General features: G+C 44.1%; 3 protein-coding genes across 4 annotated transcripts; 2 read left to right on the forward strand and 1 right to left on the reverse strand.

Moving 5' to 3' along the window:
• Nucleotides 1-229: 229 nt before the first annotated feature.
• On the forward strand, nucleotides 230-5,646 carry klhl28 (kelch like family member 28). Its single transcript, XM_031847517.1, has 6 exons — nucleotides 230-381; nucleotides 1,236-1,496; nucleotides 1,581-2,218; nucleotides 2,327-2,770; nucleotides 4,269-4,477; nucleotides 4,684-5,646. The coding sequence occupies exons 2-6, from the start codon at nucleotides 1,236-1,238 to the stop codon at nucleotides 4,845-4,847; spliced, it is 1,716 nt and encodes a 571-aa protein (XP_031703377.1). The 5' UTR covers nucleotides 230-381; the 3' UTR covers nucleotides 4,848-5,646.
• Nucleotides 5,647-5,825: 179 nt separating this feature from the next.
• Nucleotides 5,826-11,692, reverse strand: dorip1 (dopamine receptor interacting protein 1). Its single transcript, XM_031847518.1, is given in 6 exon segments — nucleotides 5,826-9,582; nucleotides 9,952-10,086; nucleotides 10,196-10,285; nucleotides 10,637-11,073; nucleotides 11,075-11,162; nucleotides 11,411-11,692. Coding segments are annotated over 6 exon segments (1,020 nt in total). The 5' UTR covers nucleotides 11,497-11,692; the 3' UTR covers nucleotides 5,826-9,398.
• Nucleotides 11,693-11,861: 169 nt separating this feature from the next.
• On the forward strand, nucleotides 11,862-21,894 carry mthfd1b (methylenetetrahydrofolate dehydrogenase (NADP+ dependent) 1b). 2 transcript variants are annotated; one of them, XM_031847516.1, is made up of 28 exons: nucleotides 11,862-12,126; nucleotides 13,823-13,907; nucleotides 14,193-14,252; nucleotides 14,353-14,406; nucleotides 14,601-14,737; nucleotides 14,885-14,985; nucleotides 15,083-15,219; nucleotides 15,428-15,539; nucleotides 15,653-15,780; nucleotides 15,922-16,019; nucleotides 16,203-16,376; nucleotides 16,547-16,683; nucleotides 16,913-16,959; nucleotides 17,051-17,158; nucleotides 17,256-17,330; nucleotides 17,412-17,514; nucleotides 17,630-17,706; nucleotides 18,156-18,296; nucleotides 18,388-18,456; nucleotides 18,554-18,665; nucleotides 18,839-18,978; nucleotides 19,198-19,239; nucleotides 19,489-19,589; nucleotides 19,727-19,904; nucleotides 20,227-20,334; nucleotides 20,472-20,624; nucleotides 21,215-21,324; nucleotides 21,745-21,894. In XM_031847516.1, exons 1-27 carry the CDS (start codon nucleotides 12,089-12,091, stop codon nucleotides 21,302-21,304), a joined length of 2,805 nt encoding a protein of 934 aa, XP_031703376.1. In that variant the 5' UTR covers nucleotides 11,862-12,088; the 3' UTR covers nucleotides 21,305-21,324; nucleotides 21,745-21,894. The 2 variants fall into 2 exon arrangements, with proteins under 2 accessions (XP_031703376.1, XP_031703375.1); XM_031847515.1 differs by having other exon boundaries at nucleotides 11,863-12,126; nucleotides 21,215-21,894.
• Nucleotides 21,895-23,883: the final 1,989 nt, after the last annotated feature.

A 23,883-nucleotide genomic window follows, 5' to 3' on the forward strand; every position in this document is an offset into this window, starting at 1 on the left:
ATTATTGCATAATAAGACAAATACAGCAAATTCTAACCAATGTTGCTGATGTTAATTTGTTCTTATACTGAAGTTAAATTGCTGTTCATGTGGCTAGACTTGCGGTTAAGGTTATGGTTACGTCAATTTAATGTTTCCATTACATTTACTGTTGTATCACATTTTCGTGAGCATCGCTCTTCCTTAACAAAAATATCTGTGAATGTGGTTTTATTTTGAAAAGCGGAAGTGGGAGTGCTGCTCTCACAGCTCGTTTCTATAAGAGCTCCTCTGTAGCTCTGTGGCTCGGTTGGCAGTAGGTTGTTTTCTTCTTAGCCGCTGAACTCCGCCACTGCAAAATCGGTCATTACAGCGGCGCACCAGACGGTCTACAGGTTACAGGTTCGTTGTCCTTGATTTAACGATTGACAAATGTTGTCTGACAGCTAGCTAGCTGTAACGTCACGTTTTGTATCCGTCAGCCATGTTACTGTATATCAATCAATGATGCAACTAGCCACAGTAACCGTATTTATTTTTAGCAACTAACCCGCGCCGACTGCAGTGCAATGAGACGGATATAGGCGCTGTGTATTTGCTGGAGGCGAACATTGCTGATGGTGACGTTGATGTTGATGTGATACCCGGGTAGCTTGTGGTGGGGTTAGCTAGCGGACTAGCTGTCTGTCGCTGTAAAGCTAAGAGGTAACGTTAGCTAGCGAGTTTTAATCTGTCCTCCGTCAGAAATCAAGCCAAGGCCTCGGTCAACAAAACTAACGGGTACCGTTATTGTGACTGATTGTCATGAAGCACAGCAGCATTTATGCAGCTTGAGGTTAACTTTAAAAAAAAAATGTTTGCTTAACGTCATTTGCCAATACGGTCGGTTGACTTTAAGCAGCGTTAGCACTGGATTAAGAAGATCGTGCTTCTTTAACTTTCCTCACAGTAGACTACTAACAGAGCGAGACGGAATCACTGCTGTATTACTTAAAAACATCCCAGAATGCATCTTATTACCCGGGAGAGATTCCTTAATGCGTGCTGTAATTACGTCATGTTGCATGGCCTATGTTTAGTTGACTTCTCAGGCTTGTCGTCTAAGGGACAAGAGGACATAGTTAATTGTCCAGGATTTACAGTATTTCCATTGGCTGTTGGTCACATATCAATTAATTGGAAAATGTCACTGCAGCTGTGTAGCCTTGACAAGATGTCAACAATGCACTAATATGTGGATTCCTCCCGAACTTCAGATGGACCAGCAGGACCAGTCCTATATGTTTGCCAGTCTGAAGCGGCCTCACTCGGAGCAGTTGCTGCAAGGCCTCCAGCTCTTGCGGCAGGATCACGAACTATGTGACATTGTCCTGCGCGTGGGTGATGCCAAGATCCACGCTCACAAAGTAGTGCTGGCCAGCATCAGCCCTTACTTCAAGGCCATGTTCACGGGTAACCTGTCGGAAAAGGAGACCTCCGAAGTGGAATTCCAGTGCATCGACGAGACTGCCTTGCAGGTATGCTTGGAGCCAGCGGACACGTTCCTAACGGCTGTACTGTAGTTTTTGGTGTTTATGTGACGCTTTTACTCTCTCTTCCAGGCCATTGTTGAGTATGCCTACACCGGCACGGTGTTTATCTCCCAGGAGACGGTGGAATCTCTGCTACCGGCGGCCGACTTACTCCAGGTTAAGCTAGTACTTAAGGAGTGCTGCTCCTTCTTAGAGAGCCAGCTGGATGCTGGAAACTGTATAGGCATCTCCCGCTTTGCAGAGACATATGGCTGTCATGACCTGTGCCTAGCCGCAACTAAGTTCATCTGTGAGAACTTTGAGGAGGTTTGTCTGACGGAGGAGTTTTTTGAACTGACGAGGGCGGAGTTGGATGAAATCGTGTCCAATGACTGCCTTAAGGTGGTCACAGAGGAGACCGTGTTTTACGCCCTGGAATCGTGGATCAAATATGACGTGACTGAGAGACAGCAGCATCTGGCTCCGCTGCTGCACTGTGTTCGCCTTCCTCTACTCAGCGTCAAATTTCTCACTCGCCTATATGAAGCCAACCACCTTATACGAGATGACCACGCATGCAAACACCTGCTCAATGAGGCCCTCAAATATCATTTTATGCCAGAGCACCGGCTCTCCTATCAGACTGTGTTGTCGGCACGGCCACGATGTGCCCCGAAGGTGCTGCTTGCGGTAGGAGGCAAGGCCGGACTGTTTGCGACATTAGAAAGGTAAAAAAATTATAACTAGATAATCATTTTAAGCAACTTTCTAAATGCGTTCTTTAAACAAACGGACTGATCTGATAATATCTGTCTCTCTCTCTCTCTCGCTTGCAGCATAGAAATGTATTTCCCTCGGACGGATTCATGGATGGGACTGGCCCCTCTCAGCGTACCCCGGTATGAATTTGGAGTGGCGGTGCTGGACCACAAGGTGTATGTGGTGGGAGGCATCGCCACGCACATGAGACAAGGCATTAGCTATCGGAGACATGAGAGCACAGTGGAGTGCTGGGACCCCGAAAGCAACACCTGGTCCTCGGTGGAGCGTATGGCCGAGTGCCGCAGCACCCTCGGGGTGGTGGTGCTGGCGGGCGAGCTGTACGCCCTCGGAGGCTACGACGGCCAGTACTACCTCCAGTCGGTGGAGAAGTATGTCCCCAAGTTGAAGGAGTGGCAGCCCGTGGCGCCCATGACCAAGTCCCGCAGCTGCTTTGCCACCGCTGTGCTGGATGGCATGGTGTACGCTATCGGAGGCTATGGCCCAGCCCACATGAACAGGTAATACCGCGGAGAGTGGATATGATCTTTGTTTTTACCGGTATAAAATTTACTGCAAATTATGGGCTGTTGAGCATTATGAATGGGAAATATTTAGTAACTTAATGTATCTAATTGATTTAGGGAACATGTATGAAAGTGTCACAATCAGTTTGGACAGCAGCAGATTCAACGGGTAGATTAGATGAATCACTTTGTTTTCCGTGGATTACACAATTATTAGCGAGGCGTAATTAATCATTCATTCTGTAGCTGCTGAGTTCGATGTATAAGGTACCGCTCTTTGCCTCTAACTGTAACCTCTTTTATTGAACTTTCTGTGTAATGTCGAAACTGCAGAAAGCTACATAGGTTCCAAATATGAAAACAAGTCGTTCTTTGCTCCTAAAGATGACATCTGTTCAAAATTATCCTTGATTTGAGGGAGAAGCGTGTCGATATTTTAGGCCTCCTAACCTGGTTTTCTTTCTCACGGTCTTGTTAGTTATTTAATAGAGCTAGTAATCAGGTGGAAGATGTCAAGTGTTGCTGAGAGAATGGCCAGGGCCCTGTTAATGAGTGAACAGGAGTCATAGGAGAAGTGGTTGCTGAAGTTTCATAGAGAGGGTGACTGTGCTGCTTGGTAGACCTCTGTTGTTGCTGTGGATCTCTAGAGAGCAAGCGTCTCTGTTGCTTGTTTCCTTGACTCCCGAAACCCCTCAGGAGAATGTGTTTGGACAGAGAATCTTTGGGGACTATTTTTTTTCTTTCTTTCCCCAATGGCTTATATGTCCTTTGCATACTGCAAAACAATCCCTGATTGCTAGCGTTCCAGTTGCTGTCAGGGGGGTTCATTTCTCTGGTGAAATTTGGCAATTCACTGCCACCATTGGTGATCAGACCGCCCAAACTTTAGTCTTCTTTGTAGCTCGAAAAAAATACCGATCCAATGAAGTATTGTATTTAAAAAAATATATATAATTGGCATGTGAAGTAGGTTCCCTGCTCCTGAAATACATCTTTTGAAGGAGTAAGTGTTTTTGCATGTTGTAGACAAATGACTACAAAGTGCATACTTAAAGGGAAAATTGGCACCTTTTTTTTATGTGGATGTCCAATCAGTGCTGATGGGTAATGTAGTCCACTGAAGAAAAGAATTCCCCAGTGCATGTCGAGGAAACTGATCTCTCCTGCTGCGGAGCCGTGCCTGCATGTACCAGGATGGATTGTGTGCAAGCGGTGACTTTTTTGCGTTACACAAGCTCTCATATAGACTGACAAATACACTCACAAAACGCCAATAATGGAAATAATATTTCACCCAAACTGAAAAATACAACCGCACACCTTCTGAATTCAAGTTTCTCTTTAAAACCAAATTAAGACGGGCTTAATTTTCCCTTAAACAATGCTTTAGATCATTTTTTGAGATGGATATGGTTTCACTTATGCCTGTGTATTGTAAGAATAGTTTTTAAATGTGTACGTGTTTTAATTGTGCTTCATCTGATCCGCACAGCGTGGAGCGGTACGACCCCAGCAAGGACGCCTGGGAAATGGTAGCCCCCATGGCAGATAAAAGGATCAACTTCGGAGTAGGCGTCATGCTCGGCTTCATCTTTGTGGTGGGCGGACACAACGGAGTGTCGCACCTGTCGAGCATTGAGAGGTACGATCCACATCAGAACCAGTGGACAGCCTGTCGGCCAATGAATGAACCTCGCACTGGTGAGTTTACGTCATACTTCAGCTAAAGTTCCCAATTTGCACGATATAGAAATTGTTTTTTGGGGACCCCCAGTGGTATTTTATAAGGAGACGACATGTGGAGGCTTCAATGTAATCTCTTGTCAAACCTATTGAGATAACTGCTTCCAGACAATAGTGAGAAAACTGTGTAATTATCTACAAGTGACACTGACGTCGTCTTGCAGGTGTGGGCTCTGCCATTGTTGACAACTACCTCTACGTGGTGGGCGGTCACTCCGGGTCGTCCTACCTGAACACTGTCCAGCGCTATGACCCCATCTCGGACAGCTGGTTGGACTCGAGCGGCATGATGTATTGCCGTTGCAACTTTGGTCTGACTGCCCTTTGACCCATGGCCCAGCCAGCTAGGACCCAATAAGAGCACTTGGACACAAAGACATTTCTTTTTTTGTTGTCTCCTGCTCCTCCTTCCCCACATTCATCCTCCAGGTGCCGAGGAGCGCTGCACACCTACGTGAACACCAGAGGAGAGGGAGCGAGAGAGAGAGCCAGCCTGCTCTGTGTGGATGGATGTGCCGGGCTAGCTGGCCGGCTAGAGACGGGGGGTACGAGACCACAGACATGGCTGCAGAGATGAGAAATAGCCGCAAAGTTGTGTGGAACAGAGAGGAAGGTGATTGGACAGCTGTTGTCACGAGGAGACGACCGCTCTACTGCTGCTGGACCACAATGAGGACTCTGAGCCATTTCCCAGAGGACTGTGGGAGAAAACGTGTCACTTTTTGTTTCGAAAATTCTGTTATGTTAGCAGACATTTTTCCTTCATGCCATCAATTGTGTTAAACACTCAAATCCTTTTTTTTTTTTTTTTTTTTTTTAATATAAATATAATTTCCCTGCTGCAACTGAAACCATGTGTTCAGATTTTGTAGACCACTGCAGTTTGCTGGTGTATTTGTATGAATATGTGGTTGTTGGCCATGTAGTGCGTATGTCCGTGTGTATGCTTGAGGGGTGCATGCATGTCGGATAGGATTGTTTGTTTTTGTTACGTGTCGGGGTGCAGAGCTGATGGTCAGCGGCGCAGCTGTTCTGCATCAAAATCAGTGCTTCACAAAAAAGAGAAAAGTTAAAATCTTTATATTTTCAAAAAAGGGCTGCCTTTTTCTCTCTTGTAAATAGTCTAAATAGAAATATATTGATATTAATATATCCTCTAGTGTGTGTGTGTGTGTGTGTGTGTGTGTGTGTGTGTGTGTGTGTGTGGTTTGAGTCCATGGGTCAGTGTGGAGGTGAGTTCTCCTGGGATTGATTGTCACTAGTTTCTGCTTCATCCTCGGAGAAATTTAAACCCCCCCCCCCCCACACGTTCTTGCTTCTGTTACATCTTCCGACGGTCAGGTCACGCACTTGCTACTCTTCACAATAGTTGAAATCGACCGTGGCCCTCTTTTCACCCTTTGGTCTGTACACAATACCAACTGGTGCTATATTTAGGATTCAGCTGTTTGTCTGTGTTGCCCTCACGCAGTTAGGTCAACCTCTGCTACGTTACTGCGTAAGATGTTTGTTATTTGATTTAAGCGCGTGTAATTGAGGGAAGGTTAATGGCCAACCATGCAATAAAACTGAAATGGAAGCCTGTGGTTGGAAAACCACGAAATTCTGTCCTCCGTAAATATCTAAAAAGAAAATAAGCTCTGTCTGGTTTTTTTCCTTCTTCAATTTAAAGTATAGCCCAGTTGCTAGATGTGACCATGCTTTGTCATTGTCTTAATTCCCGTTATACTGTCGCTCTCTTGGCTATGAACAAGACTTTTTATTTTGCCTGTGATTGGGGCTGACACCTGCTATCAAACACGTGACCCTCATGTAGCCACGGTCTTGAGGTGATCTCTTCACAGCTTCATTGAAAGTGCCAAAACATGACTTATTCATTTTTTTTTTTTTTTTTTTTTTTTTTTTTTGGGTGCATCATTCTCCCACCTCCAGTGCTAGAAACAGCTTCCTTCGAGTGCCACAGTTAAAACATTTTCTTCTTGTCCTTATTGCTAATGTATTAGCATGACGTTCTTCCATGCTGTCATTTGGAAGATGGACGATAAAGCACCGGTGGCTGTGCCAGCGAACTCGGGCTGTGTTCCCACTGTCACCGAGTCCCAGGACACCTGACCGAGTGCTCCCCTGGCTGTGCTTGACTCCAGGCTGGCTGAGGGTGTCACTGTGCAGCCTTGGGGTCAGGCTAACAAACCGGTCAAGCAATGCACAGCAATAGAGGGGGCACTAGTCTATGAAAGGCCAGGTGGGGGGGGTGGTGGTGTCTTGTTTAGTCACTGAAGGTTCAAGTCTAGTTTGAGTTTCTCTGTGCACTGATGTTTGCACATAAGTGGAAACTTTAACCAAGCTCTGCATTGCACTTAACAAACTATTTGATACATATTGTCATTTGTACATATGTTTTGATTTAGGATAACGGCATTTAGAAAATGCAATAAGACTTCTGTTCTGTCTGTGGATGAATATGTTTCTCTTATTTTTTATTTTTTAAAGCCAAGGCATCTCATATTGCTGTAACAGAACCCAACATGGCATGTCTGTTGATTCACACCGTTGGCTGGTGAAGTGGGCGTCTGATGAAACATCAAATGGTACCATTGACTTTGCCTCATCCCACCAGACTGTGTGTTGTGTTGTCATTTTGTTGTGCATGCTGGTTCATTTGTACAAGGCATATGTTTGAGGTAGATTCAGATGGATTTCTGCATTCATTATAATTACTAGCCAAACACGACGTAAACACCGTTTTTAATAAATTCAGCTATTTTCACCACGTATATAAGTCTTGTGAACATCAGACAAGACGTTCTCTCTTCTGCTCTAAACTGTGTTTTTTGGAACATTAGGGAAACCATTGATATAGACGAGACCTTAAATGACATTTGCCTTGCAAATGGTTCAGGGTGTCACCGGTGAGACGTTTAACTTGTTGCAGATTGTTCACCATATAGAGTACTTTCCTTAATGATTTCTAGTTTATTTAGAAAAGAGTAATGCATAAGCAACCAAAACGTGTTTCTGCAAATGTGTCATTTTGTTTTAGAGAGTTGTGACTTTTATTGTATTTATAATTATATTTTGTACTGTTTTATGTCCTGTAACCTGATTTTGTTTTGCTAATTATGTCTATTGTACTAGATTTTGTTAATCACTCAACAGCAACAGCACAAATCACGCAGGCGTAATTATGTGCTGCAGCCATGATTCACCTAGCATCTATGTTGTGTACCGTCACCGTTTCTGAGGTGTATATTTAACAACTTTAATGAATTTTGGAGAGCTGCTGATTAAAATCTGCAAACGTGAATCTGCAAAAAGAAGGGATGTTAGAATTGAGTTTGTATGCATTTTCATTATGGCCTAACCAATGTCATGTATTTGCCACCACTCTCACCAAAGTGCTTGTTCAAAGAAAGCAGATGGATGACTAAGACCTGGTCTGCGATGGACTGCCACTCTGTTTGTGTCTGAAAGAAAAAATCCTTTGAAACTGATGTCAATGTTAGCCAAATGACCACTCTGCTTCTTTTACATTTCCCATTGTGTGTCTGGAGTTAAGGTGATGATCTTGAATTTTATATCCTGTGGATTATTACTGGAAGTACAAGATAAACCTTTTAGGTGTAGAAAACGGTAGCTTTTCACATTTTCTCATGTTTTGATTGAAGACATTTTACATACATTTTAGTCAGTTTGTGTGGTGCAGTTGTACCCAGTTTAAAAATAAATGCCTGCCTTAAAAGGTACCGTCTGCTTTTATGTGGCTCTTGTTATATACATCCATGCAATGCAAGTGCGACAAAATAAATCAATACAAGCGTATGCCAAAATAGTTGTATTTGTACTCTGCATAGAAAAAAAACCAATTAAAAAACAAGGATTTACACGGGACAGGATCCACTTTCACACTTTCCTTGGGCAGAGGCACTGTGTGATACCAGTTATTATTCAAGGTTAAAAACTATTGTAAAAAACAAGATTTAAATATACTTATTTCCTGTGTTGGTGACCGCAGTGTGCGCGGAGCTAGTGTTGAAATGCTTGAATTTATCAGTATGGACAGTTTTATTTAGGCTCGTGAGGAAGATAGATATTTAACCTTTACATATTTCAAAAGGGGACGCTTTCTGAATCATGTGTTACGATCAAGGCAGCCCACAAAATAAGGAATTTTGAGTAACCAACTAGAATCCAATTATATGTTAACAATTACTGAAAATTAGATTTTTTTCATGATATGCCCCCTTTAAGAACTTTGTACTTTTAACATTCATTCCTTGTAATAAATGCTTGCCTCCAATTCAAACATCTTAAGAAAAAAACAAGTTAACCTGATATGGATGTTGGTTGTTTCTAATCCTCAGACCACAGTGTGAATAGAGAAAGCACCGGTTTAATTAAAGGAAAGGGTGGATCTGTATACATGTACAATTAAACTGCCGAAATGTATACAGCCATCTCCTATACAAGGCTGCTTAATATAGCAAATGCACCCTCAGAGTGTAATCCATCTAACAACCGTGACGTATAAATTACGTCAACCTCTCTTGTGTGCCGGCTAACTGCGTATGCATGTGATGTGCATTACTCACTGCCATTCATTATCATAGAACTATTATAGTCCATTATATTCTTGGATTCCAAGCATGCCCCCCCCCCCCCCCAAAAAAAAAGTTGTTTCAGGTGAAATGGAGCATATGTCATACAGAACGCACAGCGGAAGCAACAGCTGAAAGGAATTAAGAAAACATCTTTAAAAAATTAATTATGTGATAAGTAGACAAACATGGTAACAACAGTGAAATGTAATCCATGGGGTCGTGACAACATAATCATAGGATGGGTGGATGAACGAATGGTCCTCTGGTGATAAAAAAGGAGTTCACTTGTCGGAGGAGCGGATGTAGACCAGAGAGGACAGCAGCAGGAGCTCTGGCGGCTTGTGTAACAGGATCAGGTTGTCACTCCTCAGACCATCGTAGTGCATCCAGCAGCCGTCTATCTGGAAGGCCGCAGAGTAGTGGTGCTCCTCCTTGTTGAAGAGTGTGGCGCCCTCTAGTAAGTACCTGTGGAGAAAAAAAAGAGCCATTGACAATGTCCAGGAAACTCAAAGTGAGAGTGTAAATAATTGCGAGAACATCTTTTTCTCTTTTATCCGAGACAAAAAACAGGCAGGAGTAAGAAGTTGCAGAAGAATCTTTTTTTCTCTAGATACTTCATCTTGCAGGTGCAAAGTCTGTAGCAAGAAACTTTTTTATGGCAGGTTGAGCTCCAATTAGCCAGTTTTCTTTTTTAATAAACTCTTTTTGTTTACCAATCTGGAGAAAGTCATCCTGACTGTATCTCTTGTTGACTACCAACACAGTGTGGCTCAAGCATGGTACTACTTTAAATGTACACCAAGCCAAGAGAAACACATGGTGGAAGCTCCATACCTGTGCTGGCAGAGAGCCAGATGGTAAGGAACATAGGACAGCTCCTCGGACTTCCACTGCTGCATGTTGAGGATGACAAAGGGTGGGGGTCCGTGGCAGAAAACCCGCTGAGAGATCTCCCTTAGACCATCACACCTGTTAATAAAAAAAAATAAAGATTATCAATTTGTCCAGGAAGTGGAATACGACTGAACCGAAAGAGAGGATGATGAACCCCCCCCCCCCCCCCCTCCATGCATCTCACCCCAGTTCTGAGCACAGCAGCAGTTTGGGGCAGAAGAACTCGTCGGCGGCCGACTGAATGGGGTCTCTGTGAGGCAGCTCATGAGGAGGGCTGGAGGAAATAAGTGACAACGACACACCGTGAACTAGCACTGACCTGACCTCTAACAAAGACAACTTAGATTTGGACATGTGGGCTTTTAACATGCGTACACATAAATAGGTGGAGACAGCGATGCATGCACTCTCTTCACGTCACTTCAATTAGACAGGTGACAGTTTAAAAGTTAAATATGTCAAATGAAACACTTTCAAGGATGGAGCTGGCAGAGGGGGCATTTGATATCTGTCATCATTTGAGAGCAACACTAGATGAAGACAGATGTTGTTGTCTTAAGTCCAGACACACAGAGCCTCTGCGTAGTTGCATCAAGTTCACTTAGTAACATCAGGATGTGTTTACCTGATGTTGATGGCCGTCTTGATGAACTCCTGGAAGCGGGCAGGGCAGCTCCAGTTGGTGCACAGACTCTCCTGCATGGTGGACATGAGGTTCTCCAGGTTCTCCGTGAAGTTCTCGTGCTCGTTACCGAACAGGTCGATCTCCAGCGCTGCCTTGCGTATCTCGGCGCGGTACTGCCTTCTGGACATCCGGTCCCAGATCCACAGCATCTTCACTGTGGTGTAGTCGCAGGAGTCCATCAGGCGGAGGAAATACTCCACGAACTGCTTGCCCAGGAAGACGGCCAGCTCCCGGGGGAAGCCCTGGTTGTCCCGCAGGATCACGTACAGGATCACGAGGAAGCCATCGATGGTGCAGGTGTTTTTTAGGTGGATCTTGACGTACAGAGGGGTGCATGATATGGCCTTCCGTCCGGCCTTAATGGTGAAGACGCCCCCCCCAGGGCAGCACAGGCCTCCAGAAGGAGCGGTCCTCTTCGTCATTGTTGTTGATGGAGGCACGGATCTCTTCAAACAGTGTCTTGGACCTGAAGAGACATATGCGTTGGAGTTAGCAGAGTGTTAGAGAGAGGCGGCATGGGTGCGTTTAGCTGGAAACACTGACGGAGTTGGGGTGTATCATGTTGAGAGACGGCGGTTATGCAAACAGATGTTAGCTCACAATAACAACAACACAAGCCACGCAATGACAAGTAGCGTCCAGTTGTGCTCCAGGGAATAGACGCAGCCCCGAAAGCCTGCTAGCTTAACACATTAGCAGCTTCTATCAATTTACCTTTCGAAGTGGAGATTGTTCTCGGTGTTCGAAATTAGCCTTTGGAGGTCTTCGGTGTCGCTCAAAACACAGAATCTACTCTCCATAGCTCCCTGTGTTTCTTCATGTCTTACATCGGACTTAAAGCCAGTTCAGATATCTAAGTACAGTATTTTCTAGCACTTTATGGTGATTATCAGAGTGAATACGCCTGGACAAGGATCAAAACAAACCCTGTCCAACGTCAGGTTGGGCCCATATAAACACTGCTGTGTTGTTGTTTTTTTTAAGGAAAATATAAGAGGTGTGTAACTAGAGTGCTGCCCTCTGCTGGCTGTCAGCGTAACGCCACCCTCTGAAGTCCCGCCCATTCCAGCAAATCTGGGAATGCTATTGGTTTTGAGGTTCTAATATGTAATAACTGGTATGTGATTGGCCGTCAGAGTTGACAGTTTGTCAGTAGCCACGCCCTTCGTCCGCTACGTTCTACGCTCTACGCTACTCCTGAAAGTTAATACGCTGATTTTCAGCCGTAGCGCTGCATTTGTGAACGCAGCTTACATCACCACCTTTGACTCCCTACGCCTTTTTGAACAAACTTAATTTTGGTATTCCTCACCGCGCTACCTCTTCTTGTCAGGTGACTAGAGTGTGCAGGAGGACACCAGCACGTTGAACACGGACTACCAGGAACAAAAGATGTCGGCTCAAATCATAAGCGGGAAAGACGTTTCAGCGTAAGTCTCAGAAATAATCAGCACGTGTATGCAAGTAAAACCAAATAACGTGAGGTGTAATAAGCTTGAGAATGTCTGCGTGTACTGGCTAACAAGTCCGCTAACCAGCCATCTGAGTTTACGGTTACTTGTATTCTTGGTTGATTGTCCACCATGCGGTCCACGTGAATTAAGTTAAGCGTGCCTGCAGTTATTACAAGTAATAACATAGTTAATAACCAGCTGATACCTCACAGTGGACTCATTTCTCAGGTTGCATGGAGTATTTGTTTCCTGACGGTTATGCAGATTAGTTTGAATGCACCGACTCGTGACTGTCACATTTATAATTGTGATTGGTGATAGTCCATAATGATTGTAAATCACCGCAGCATTATGTAAGACTCTGGTGGTGTGATGTGATCTTTGCCCTCTTGGTCCAGTGAACTCAAGTGGCTGACAAACACTCATGAACAATCCTGCGCGTGTCACCGTTTTCATATTTGAGTACAGTCTGCAAGTTAGTCCAAAGTTTGGATGAATCCAAATATTGCTTATTACCAAAAGATTGTGAGAATGCATTGGGCAAAGAGACAAAAACCTTTAACTTAGTTGCGTGTGCTTGTCACAAGACATGACAGCCTGCCCCCTGTTAACTGCCCCTCACAGCACTCATTACAGTTAATTACATCTACAGATCTGCCTTTAGGAGGATGATTTATGTTCATTTCCTCTTTAGCTTGACTAACTCTGACATACTAATGAATGCTCTAGACACGTGACCTTTATGGACAGAGGCTTATTGATCAGTTCACAACCCGTCATCCTAAAGATCAAAGCACAACAGTACTTTCTATTGTCTGATTGTTTATAGGAATATGACCGTAGTTGATCAGTGACTAGGATTTCAGATATCCCAACATGCTGTTGTATCATCACATTGTTAATGTTATCATGCACTATATTAATAAGGCTATCGGAGCACACTGGATATTTGGACAAAACATTTGGATAAAGCTTTTTTAATAATCATTTTTGTCAGGTCACCGGGGCAAAAACACTCAGAAGGGACTTCAAAAGGTAGTTAAAGATGGTGTCACGAGTAATCACGTGGTTTATTCCGTCATCAGCGCCGATGAAGTTCATGTGATGCGCAGAGACTGTGTTTCAATCTAAGTCTGTGTGGTCGGTCATCAGTCTATCTTTAGAGCTTTTTAAGGAAAACAGTGGACGAGATCAATGGAGCTGATTTGTTGTTTGATTTATTGTGTGAATAGAAAAGAAATGCAGCCAGGGCTGAGCTCTGTGTAGACAGACCAGCTAGATCTTAGAATAGATTTTATTAAAGTCTAACTTTGTGTCACCCTTCTCTTGTCTTGTCTTCGTTTAGCTGAGTCGACTAATCTACTGTAGTATGTTTTGAGGGGGAAGATAAAACTCCAAACCATTAAACAAAAAAGATAAACGAAGATAAGATTCTCATTGTCCTGAACTGACTCTCTGATGACTTGACTTTGCATGTACAGTGGAGCTAACCGGCTGAAGAACGGTGAATGCTGTCTAATGTCCCGACGAGAAAGCCGGATGTCATGTACTTGACTCTGTAACTGTTGAAAGGGAGTGGAATGGGTTGGTTCCTTTTTACAGTGGTCCACCTGTCGCTGCATAGAGACCTAATAATCCAGCTCTGTTTCATTCTGTTGTCTCGTGTTCTCAGGCAGGTGAGGGAGCGTCTAAAGAAGGACGTGGAGCAGATGAAGCTCCAGGACCCCAACTTCACACCTGGTCTAGTGGTTTTACAGGTAATTGCAAGTTTGGAACTAGCATGTGTCTGGACAAACAAAAGCACATTTTGGGATGTTTTGTTGGCTAATTTTGCCGTGTGCTTTCTCGTGGCCTTCCCCTGAAGATAGTGGTCAGGTAAGGAGTTTGGTAACATGTGTGCCATTGTGTGCCCCTGCATGGAGTGTAGAAACGTGTTCCACTGAAGTCCCCTTGTTTGTACATCTTGTATCATGTGTGTCTGTTTGGTAGAAGGCCCATTCCTTCATACTGGCAGGCAAAGTGATGCTATGTGTCTCTGGCAGGTTGGAGACCGTGATGATTCAAATCTGTACATCAGCATGAAGTTGAAGGCAGCAGCAGAGGTAAAAAAAGATTATTTACATCCAGTTCATAGACCCCACTTCTACTGCGCACGGATTGTGATCCTAACTTCCGGTTCAATCTCTTCTTCTGTGTACACAGATTGGAATAAACGCCACACATATGAGACTTCCCCAGACTGCGACGGAGGAGGAGGTGAGAATGGATATGAAGTATTTGTGTAGCCTGCCCGTATGCACACACGCACGGTATGATCGCAGTGAGATTGGGGTAAAGTGTAGGATTTGGGGTGCTATTTGTGCCGTAACAAAACAAGGATTGGAAGGTAAACGCGGCAAAAGAGAAACTGAAAATAGCTGAGAGTGTAAAGGCTGCCTGTCTGTCCGCAGGTTCTTCACAGCATCACAGAGGTGAACGAGAACCCGTCTCTCCACGGCCTCATCGTGCAGCTGCCCCTGGACTCGGTCCACAAGATCAACACAGAGAAGGTCACCAACGCTGTGGCCCCGGAGAAGGATGTAGACGGGTGGGTACAGACGTAATCTAAAGATCAGGGTGCTCATTTCTTAAGGTTTGCTTTATTTGAGTCTGGTTAAGAAGAAATCTCTTGGATAAGTTTAGTTGTTAGACAGCTTTAATTTGAGATGTTCATTGTGTTCTCATCATGTAATAGACTGACCAGCATCAATGCAGGGAAGCTGTCTCGTGGGGACCTGGGCGACTGCTTCATCCCCTGCACACCAAACGGCTGCATGGAGTTGATCAGACAGACCGGTAAACGCAACAATTACCACCCTAAAACATCTGTACTGTGATAATATACGACAAAGAATTGGATAAGGCCAGAATTAATCGCTGGACTTCTCTACAGGCGTGTCTATGGCAGGGAAGAAGGCGGTAGTGATTGGTCGTAGCAAGATCGTGGGCGCACCGATGCACGACCTGCTGCTCTGGAACCACGCCACCGTCACCACCTGCCACTCTAAAACCGCGGATCTCCCTGGAGAGGTAGTAACAGCTCCACCTAACCAAGCAACATAGCCTTGTACTCCCACCTGCCATACTGTGCCCCTCACACTGATGCAAGCAGAGCATGTAATGTGACCACTGATGTGTTTCTCGTGGATGAAACTCCATAAACAACCAGCTGGTGATCTCTGCTGCCGTCGTGTGGTATAAACAATAACTATTTCTATCCGTCTCTGTTTTTGTCCAGGTGAGCAGAGCAGACATCCTGGTTGTTGGCATCGGGAAAGCGGAGATGGTGAAAGGAGAGTGGATCAAGAAGGGAGCAGTGGTCATCGACTGTGGCATCAACCACGTTCCAGGTGCGACTTCCTGTGGCGTTTCAGTCTGCTTTTAGTTATGGCACTCCGGAGGTAGTTAGTTAATCAGTAGGAGTCGGAGGTTATTGTGACGTATTTCTCTCCGTGTCTCTCAGATGAGAGTAAAGCAAGTGGGAAGCGGGTGGTGGGTGACGTCCACTACGCCTCAGCCAAGGAGCAGGCCGGCTTCATCACCCCTGTGCCCGGTGGTGTGGGGCCCATGACTGTGGCCATGCTGATGGCGGTAAGGTCCATCTGCAGAGTCAATCCTGAACTAAACTCTCACGTTGGCATTAATTTACATTATTTTTTATTTCCATTGATGAATTCGTTCTTTAGTCTCATGTAACCTAGAAGTTAAACGAATGACTGTGTTTGTGTGTAGAACACGGTGTTGAGTGCAAAGCGTTTCCTGGAGAGCCACCAGCCGGGGAAGTGGAACATTTCTTACACCAGACTCAACCTCCAGAAGCCCGTGCCGAGGTTTGTCTCCTCATCTCCTTCTTCTCTCAGTCACGTGCTATGTTCACTTGTCACTGAAGGATTTGTTACATTTAATAATCCACATACAAGCAGAGCTGGTTTAATTCCTCGTCTCAGGTTAGAACTTTCTTTGCTCGGATGAAAAAAGTGATTTTTTTTTTGTGTGTCGTCTCGCTCCAACAGCGACATTGTGATTTCTCGCTCCTGCGTGCCCAAGCCCATCGACTGTCTAGCAAGAGAGGTGGGCGTGCTGTCTGATGAGCTGGAGCTCTATGGCAAAACTAAGGCCAAGGTCCAGCTGAGCATCATCAAACGGCTGCAGGCCCAGCCAGACGGAAAATATGTGGTGGTCACTGGGTATGCTGTCAGCACTTTATCTTCTGTACTTCACTGTACTGTCTGCTTTCCCTTGTTTATACAGCAGATCAAGTTCCTACCCCATCATGCCATGCAGCAGCATTTACAATGACTAATTGTGCGTTTGCTGACGAGTATGTTCCATGCTGAGAAGATCTTTCTGTCTGCAGCATTACACCCACCCCCCTGGGTGAAGGAAAGAGCACCACCACCATCGGCCTGGTCCAGGCCCTGGGAGCCCACATGAAGCTCAATGTCTTTGCTTGTGTCCGACAGCCTTCTCAGGGTCCCACATTTGGCATTAAAGGTGAGCTTTGGAATAATGTCAGGCAGCGAGAGGTTGGACAGGTTTGCAAGCTGTCCTGAGTCCTGTGTGTGTGTGTGTGTGTGTGTGTGTGTGTGTGTGTGTGTGTGTGTGTGTGTGTGTGTGTGTGTGTGTGTGTGTGTGTGTGTGTGTGTGTGTGTGTGTGTGTGTGTGTGTGTGTGTGTGTGTGTTTATTTATGTATAAATCTGTAGTTTTGTCTTCTGCCTACAGGCGGTGCTGCAGGAGGTGGATATTCTCAAGTCATTCCAATGGAAGAGGTACAACACTGCTGTGTCAAGTTAGAAAAACCAGCCTGCTAAAAATCCAAAAGGCAAAATCGCTTTTAATTCACGATTCTGTTCATTTTAGTTCAACCTCCATCTCACCGGGGACATTCACGCCATCACGGCTGCCAACAACTTGGTGGCCGCTGCCGTCGATGCTCGCATGTTCCACGAGTCTACACAAACTGACAAAGTGGGTCCTGCAAATGAGTCGGTGCTTTATTAAAACAATACCCTGTTTGTAATGACTGGATTGTGACCGTCATCTTTCTCTCTGTATGCATCCTCAGGCTCTGTATAACCGCTTGGTCCCGCTTAATGGAGGACAGAGGACGTTCTCCCCCATCCAGATCAACAGACTGAAAGTTAGTGATCGTGTTACAGGCTTGTAGGTCTTAACTCACAGTGCAGATTGAATTAAATTCACGTTTTCTGTATTTGTTTAGAAACTGGGCATAGAAAAGACTGATCCCTCCACTCTGACTGAAGAGGAGATCACCCGCTTTGCCCGCCTGGACATGGACCCGAGCTCCGTCACCTGGCAAAGAGGTGTGAACACCTGAGACGTCTCTTAGCCCTCATGACTCCTACTTTGTCTGCCTCTTTTAAACCTGCTGTTTGTCAGTGACTGTGAGTGCATTGATCGCTGTGTGTGTCACTTCAGTGTTGGACACCAACGATCGCTTCCTGAGGAAGATCACCATCGGCCAGTCGCCAACTGAAAAGGGCTTCACGAGAGAGGTAAAGAGACGACATCCAGCAAGCTGTTTCTCCACTCAGTAAAAGCCACTTTGTGTCACGTTAGGAAGTTTGTTTGGCTCCACCCAGTGGTTGTGTCAAAAGAGTCACTGTGGTAGGTAGCAATGCAACACACTGTATTTAAATGATGCTTTTAACACATAAAAAACAATTAGTCGTTTCTAAGAGTTCACAACTAAGCTAAAAATATTTATACATAATTTTTACGATAATGACACAATAAAAACAACAGCTATGTTTAAGCTGTGTATAATACACATGTAATGTATATTTAATAACAAAAATTAGGTCTTTGAGGATAAAATGATACAAGATGTTTAAAAAAAAGAGAAGTTCTGTGCTTTCATCTTTTCTGCGTGTATACTGAATGTAGCCTCTCTGAGCCCAGTTTGCTGCATTGCTGTTGTTAATAAGGGGATTCTGTCCTCCAGGCCCAGTTTGACATCACGGTGGCCAGTGAAATCATGGCGGTGCTCGCCCTCACCAGCAGCCTGCAGGACATGTGTCACCGTCTGGCCAAGATGGTGGTGGCCACCAGCCGCGGCGGACAGCCCATCACCACCGAGGACCTGGTCAGTGGTCTGGACTCGCCGTCACGACGGGACCTTCTACATAAGTATTGTGCAAACAGAATCCTATGATTTAACGTTTTTCTCTCTGTAGGGTGTGAGTGGTGCTCTAGCTGTGCTGATGAAAGATGCTGTCAAGCCAAACCTCATGCAGACCTTGGAGGTGGGTGAACACCACCACACACAATAGTTCCACTGAAAAGAACTCCACAAGCCAGAGAAAGTTGTCGTGAGCTTTGGTTATGTGTCTGAATCCACAGGGAACGCCTGTGTTCGTCCATGCCGGCCCGTTTGCCAACATCGCACATGGAAACTCCTCCATCCTGGCTGATAAAATAGCGTTGAAGCTGGTGGGACCCGAGGGCTTTGTGGGTAAGTGGAGCTCTGTGGTGGCATGTTTTCTGATGCAGTGCCACAGTAGATGGTTTCCTGTGTTTACTGTGCAAGTGACGGAGAAGCAGATGTTATATAATTTAATGATATAACAGCTGTGATTCTGTTCCTGCTCTCTTTCTCTCACAACCTCTGTCAATTGTGCCCAACAGTGACGGAGGCCGGCTTTGGTGCCGACATTGGCATGGAGAAGTTCTTCAACATCAAGTGTCGCTACTCAGGCCTGAGACCCCACGTGGTGGTTCTGGTGGCCACGGTCCGAGCCCTGAAGATGCACGGAGGAGGACCGACGGTGAGTTTGCTGGAGTTTTCCTCTAAATCCTAATTACCGCGCTGATTTTATTTTCAAATAAAAATCACTTAAGCTTTGACACATCTGTATAATGTTTCATGAAGTTTGCTTTTCACTACATCAACATCCAACATCTCATATTGTTGCTTCTTTATTTAGCTTCTTAATAGTCCTGAAGAAAACAATTCAAATTAAACATTTGACTCATTTCTTGTTCAGGTCACTGCTGGGATGTCACTGCCAAAGGAATACATCGAGGAGGTAATGCCTGACTGCGAACTGCCCAAATGTGGTCTTAATTTTAAGCGATGGTTTTCTGTTGATGAGCTTGTCAACATTGTGTATTTATAAGTTTATAGAGAGCCTCACACAAGTCTGCCCAGCATGTTAAAGGAGTAAACACAACATGAGCATCTACATGAAACATTTAAGGGGGCTGAGTATCGATGCTCTTCACTAACTTCTCATAAGCTGATTTAAAAGTGTGTTTTCTCTCGTATCTGCATGTAGAACCTTGAGCTGCTGGAGAAGGGCTGCAGCAACATGAGGAAGCAGATCGAGAATGCACAGCACTTCGGCGTGCCAGTGGTCGTGGCTGTTAATGCTTTCAAGTAAGCGATGGATGACGACGACGCAGCAGACTAAAATGATCAAAATAACGACACCAATGTGTTGTGTCATACATTGATTTGTAGTTAATCCGTCCATGTCCCTGCTGTATCTCTTAACGCCTTGTGTTGTCCTGCAGGACGGACACTGAGGCTGAGCTGGACCTGGTCTGCAGCGTGGCCAAAGCTGCCAGGGCCTTCGACGCCGTGCGCTGCTCCCACTGGGCCGACGGTGGAGCCGGTGCGGTGGCCCTGGGTCAGGCTGTCCAGAGGGCCTCGGAGGCCCCCAGCAAATTCAAGTTCCTCTATGATTTGGAGGTACGGGCCATCGAGTTTCATAAGTTTTCATAAGTGGTTGAGGTCAAGTATGTGAATGAATTTGCCAGAAAACACGCCTGTTATTATATTTAATTTCTCTGTAAAGGGGATTAAAAAATGTCCGTCACTGAAGATAAAAATAATGTTCTCATTCACTGAGACATTTTTACCCATGCATCCAATATGAGTGAAAAATAGTTCATAAATCATGTATTTGGGCCATTAACTCAAGTCGCCCACTGAAAATGTGCTAGTTTTGCCTAGTTGGCATTAGTGACCCAACGTACCCTTTTTATGATTATTATTTCTAATTCCTCTCTAGCTCCCTATTGCTGATAAGATTCGAATAATCGCCCAGAAGATCTACGGAGCGGATGATATTGAGCTTCTGCCAGAGGCTCAACACAAGGTGGAGCTCTACACCAAACAGGTCAGCTCCTCGTCCTTTTATTTCTCTGCTCTGTCTTTTCAGGCCTGCTCTCGGTGAGAGTCCTCATAACTGGATGGAGAATGATTGATAAAGCCTTTTGTGAACAATCCAATACATCTTCTGTCTTCTCCCCTCAGGGTTTCAGCAAGCTGCCAATCTGCATGGCCAAGACTCACCTGTCGCTCTCTCACGAGGCAGACAAGAAGGGTGTACCCACAGGGTACATCCTGCCAATCAGAGACATCCGTGCCAGTGTGGGCTCTGGCTTTTTGTTCCCACTGGTCGGCACGGTAAGCTTGCAAACGATGCCTTTCCTTTTTACCGGTTTTGCCGCTCATTTATGTCTGGCAGTGACTCTTCACTGCTCGGTGCCTACGCACCATCAAACCGCACAGCAACGTAACTTGATTTTCTACATTCATCCGTTAGAAGGTTTGATCATAAGGTAGGATGAATACAAAGTGCGACTTACAGCCCTCGACTGACTTGATCTATTTATAAATACACATTGTCTGTGCATATAATTATCTTCAACTGAAAGTAAATCCATTCATTATCATATGGCTGCCTACACTCTAGGGTTATCTTTTCTGGGTGTTTCCGTGTGTTTACAACTTAACCCTTTCACTGTGTGTTTTCAGTTTGTGAAAGTTGTAACCTATTTGGTCACCTTTATACAAGAGAAGCTATACGACTCATTTTAAATGCACCAATAATGAGATGAGCCTCCATGTCATCACAGTAATTGAATACATTTAAATTTAGTTCAAAGGCTGCATTATTAGCGTGTACATTTGTACCTTTTTATATGATGAATTGATTTTGATAGACTAACAGTGTCTACCATTTAAAAACTGCTTTCTCTTGCTGTTCCTTGTAGATGCCCACGATCCCTGGTCTGCCCACCAGGCCCTGTTTCTATGACATTGACCTGGACCCGGAGACCGAACAGGTCAACGGACTCTTCTGAAGCCGATGATGATGAGGAAGGTAGTAAAGACATACAGATATCAATGAGTACTGTTAATATCTAGTGAGCCTTTATGAAATGTGATGCACTATCAACTGTAAGCTCCATGAGCTTATAAGAAACTTAATTAATCTCAGAACAGTTTATCCCCCCGAGGTTCCCAGACTGTCATAGCCTTAATGGAAGGAGGAAGTGTCCTATTGACGGTTCTCTCCGTTACATTGTTCGCTGCACCCCATGACAATAAAAAGCCACTTAAGAGATTCCCAAATGGCCAATCTGAAGTCTTGTGTTAACTACTTGTGTATATTTTGTGTACACTATACCACTGTCTTAAATAATTGTGCGTGCCTTTGGGATACATCTATGGTTAAAAAAAACAACTACTGAACATAAAAATAATGCTGCCTCACAAAATGTTTTATGTATTTTCTTTTTAGCAATCCTGTGACTGTTGCCTGTCAGCTGTCCTGTGTTCTGATAGAATATCTCTGACATTGCTGGAGAACCCATGATGTAAATGAGTGGTTTCCACTCTTCTCTTCCACAGAAAAGATCAAATAAAGTGTCCTTGATGGAAAGCCCACATATCAACCCCTTTTTTTGAGATGTGTTGTTTTTACTGTGTTTATTGAATATAATTAGTTGAGGCTCATTAATTCCTCACTTTCTTGCCTTTTACTGCAATCGATATTAGTTTAATTATTCCCTCAGACCATCAGGATTATGAACTCTGTCCAGAGTTTTTATTTTTTAATTATACAGTATATTCTGACTGCAGACTCTAAATGTTTTCTTACATTTTTTATATAGGTTTTAATACTAAATGTATTATATATATATATATATATATATATATATATATATATATATATATATATAGTTAGTAGTAAATACTATAGTTTGAATATTGAGTAGTAAAGGTGTACATCTGTGGACACTGCAGACTGAGTGATGACTGCTTATGCTCCCGTTTAATAGAAATAAAGGTGAGTGTGGCACGATTGCATGCTGAGAACTTGTTGTGTTCACACAGCACTAATGTAGAATGAGGGGTTGAGACATTAAACACTTTACTATAAGCAGGGAAACAGTTGAGGACCATTGATAAATCTTAAATGAACTATGTCAGTGACAGAGGCTGGGTTAAGAAAATGCTCAGGAGAGAGCTGACCTGAGACCAGAGACTCTGGATCTAAACACCAAAGAAATACATAAATTCAACGATGCAGAACATAAGGCAAAACAAAAAATGGCCCAATGGCAAAACAAAATAACAGCAAGCACGGTCACAGGCGATGTTGCTGCTGTGGAGGATTGACACTTAGCTGCATCTGATGGTAGTTAAGCAACGATGGTACAATCTGATCAAAATGCAGAGCAACAGTGTGAGGAAAGACAACTTCTCCTGCTAGAAACTGCAGGCTCTGTTGCAAAAAAAATCAGCACTGAAAGAGTTAAAAGATGAACTGCTCGGTGCCTCTGCCCATCTGGATCCCAACAACTGTGCAGCTTATTATGGAGACAAATTAATTCTGTGAACTTCGTAAACTCTTTAGCTTGAATCTATCTCTCGTGCCAGCTGTGTTTGCATTTCTGCAACACATGTTCTTTCTTATCTTAGGTGACTGTCAATAGTATGTACTGGCTAACTAAACCTTGATGTGAATGTACACGCTATCTCCAGCTGTACGGGGCAAGAGGCGTCTCTCGGACGCGTTTAAAAGTTCCCCTCAACATCGAATTTGTGGTCAGACTTCCTGCATCCTCTGCGGATGAAGGAACGCTGTCCCTGTGACTGTTTGTACTTATAGTTGAATCTGTTAGTACTCATTGGCTCATGTTGATGACTTGTATACCCTTGATCATTTTTCTATATCTTATTCTGTAATAAATTCTTAAAGACAGAGAGCTTAAGATACTTTTGATTTCTCACAAGGAAATGCATTCATTTCCACCACAGCGAGGAGAATCATTAAGTTTCAGTCTTTTCAAATGGGCAACAATGCTGCTATTCCTCTACATACCTGGTGCAGAAATCAAAAGGGTTTGTGTCTAATGTGTGTGCTCAGTCTGCAGTTATAAGGCGTCTCATGAGATGAAGAATATGGGTGTGTTAGTTCTGCACACGAGTCTTATCTTGTAAAATGTCACTGTTTGTAGGACAGGTAAGATTTGGGTTTGGCCAGGAAATCGACTGACAGTGTTGTTGTGTGTGAGAGCTAATGACAGTTCCACCTCAAAACATGAAATGAAGGATCTTCACACACATATATATTGATTTCTTAATTATTATGGTTTGTTTCTTTTTCCATTCCTTCATTTAATTAATTTGTATTATTATATATTATTTATAGAATATTTATTTATCACAATCCACAAACAATATGGAGCATCTGCCTAATTAGTACTAAATACTATAGTGTGAGTATTGAGTAGTAAAGGTGTACATCTGTGGACACTCCAGATTCCCGTTCAATAGAAATAAAGGCACGATTGCATGCTGAGAACTTTTTTCCTTCACACAGCACTAATGTAGAATGAGGGATTGTGATGTCTCGGATCAAATGAACGTTGAC

The sequence above is a fragment of the Anarrhichthys ocellatus genome, unplaced genomic scaffold (assembly GCF_004355925.1).
Source record: "Anarrhichthys ocellatus isolate YVR2014 unplaced genomic scaffold, GSC_Weel_1.0 scaffold7, whole genome shotgun sequence".
NCBI lineage: Eukaryota > Metazoa > Chordata > Actinopteri > Perciformes > Anarhichadidae > Anarrhichthys > Anarrhichthys ocellatus.

What these genes read in the sequence shown, in the direction of transcription:
- klhl28 (XM_031847517.1), top strand. Translation starts at nt 1,236, where the DNA reads ATGGACCAGCAGGACCAGTCCTATATGTTTGCCAGTCTGAAGCGGCCT. An exon ending in TCGACGAGACTGCCTTGCAG is followed by an intron (nt 1,497 to 1,580) that starts GTATGCTTGGAG and finishes TCTCTCTTCCAG; the next exon opens with GCCATTGTTGAGTATGCCTA. An exon ending in CTGTTTGCGACATTAGAAAG is followed by an intron (nt 2,219 to 2,326) that starts GTAAAAAAATTA and finishes TCTCGCTTGCAG; the next exon opens with CATAGAAATGTATTTCCCTC.
- mthfd1b (XM_031847516.1), top strand. Translation starts at nt 12,089, where the DNA reads ATGTCGGCTCAAATCATAAGCGGGAAAGACGTTTCAGC. An exon ending in TGCACGGAGGAGGACCGACG is followed by an intron (nt 18,979 to 19,197) that starts GTGAGTTTGCTG and finishes TTTCTTGTTCAG; the next exon opens with GTCACTGCTGGGATGTCACT. An exon ending in TGGAGCTCTACACCAAACAG is followed by an intron (nt 20,335 to 20,471) that starts GTCAGCTCCTCG and finishes TTCTCCCCTCAG; the next exon opens with GGTTTCAGCAAGCTGCCAAT.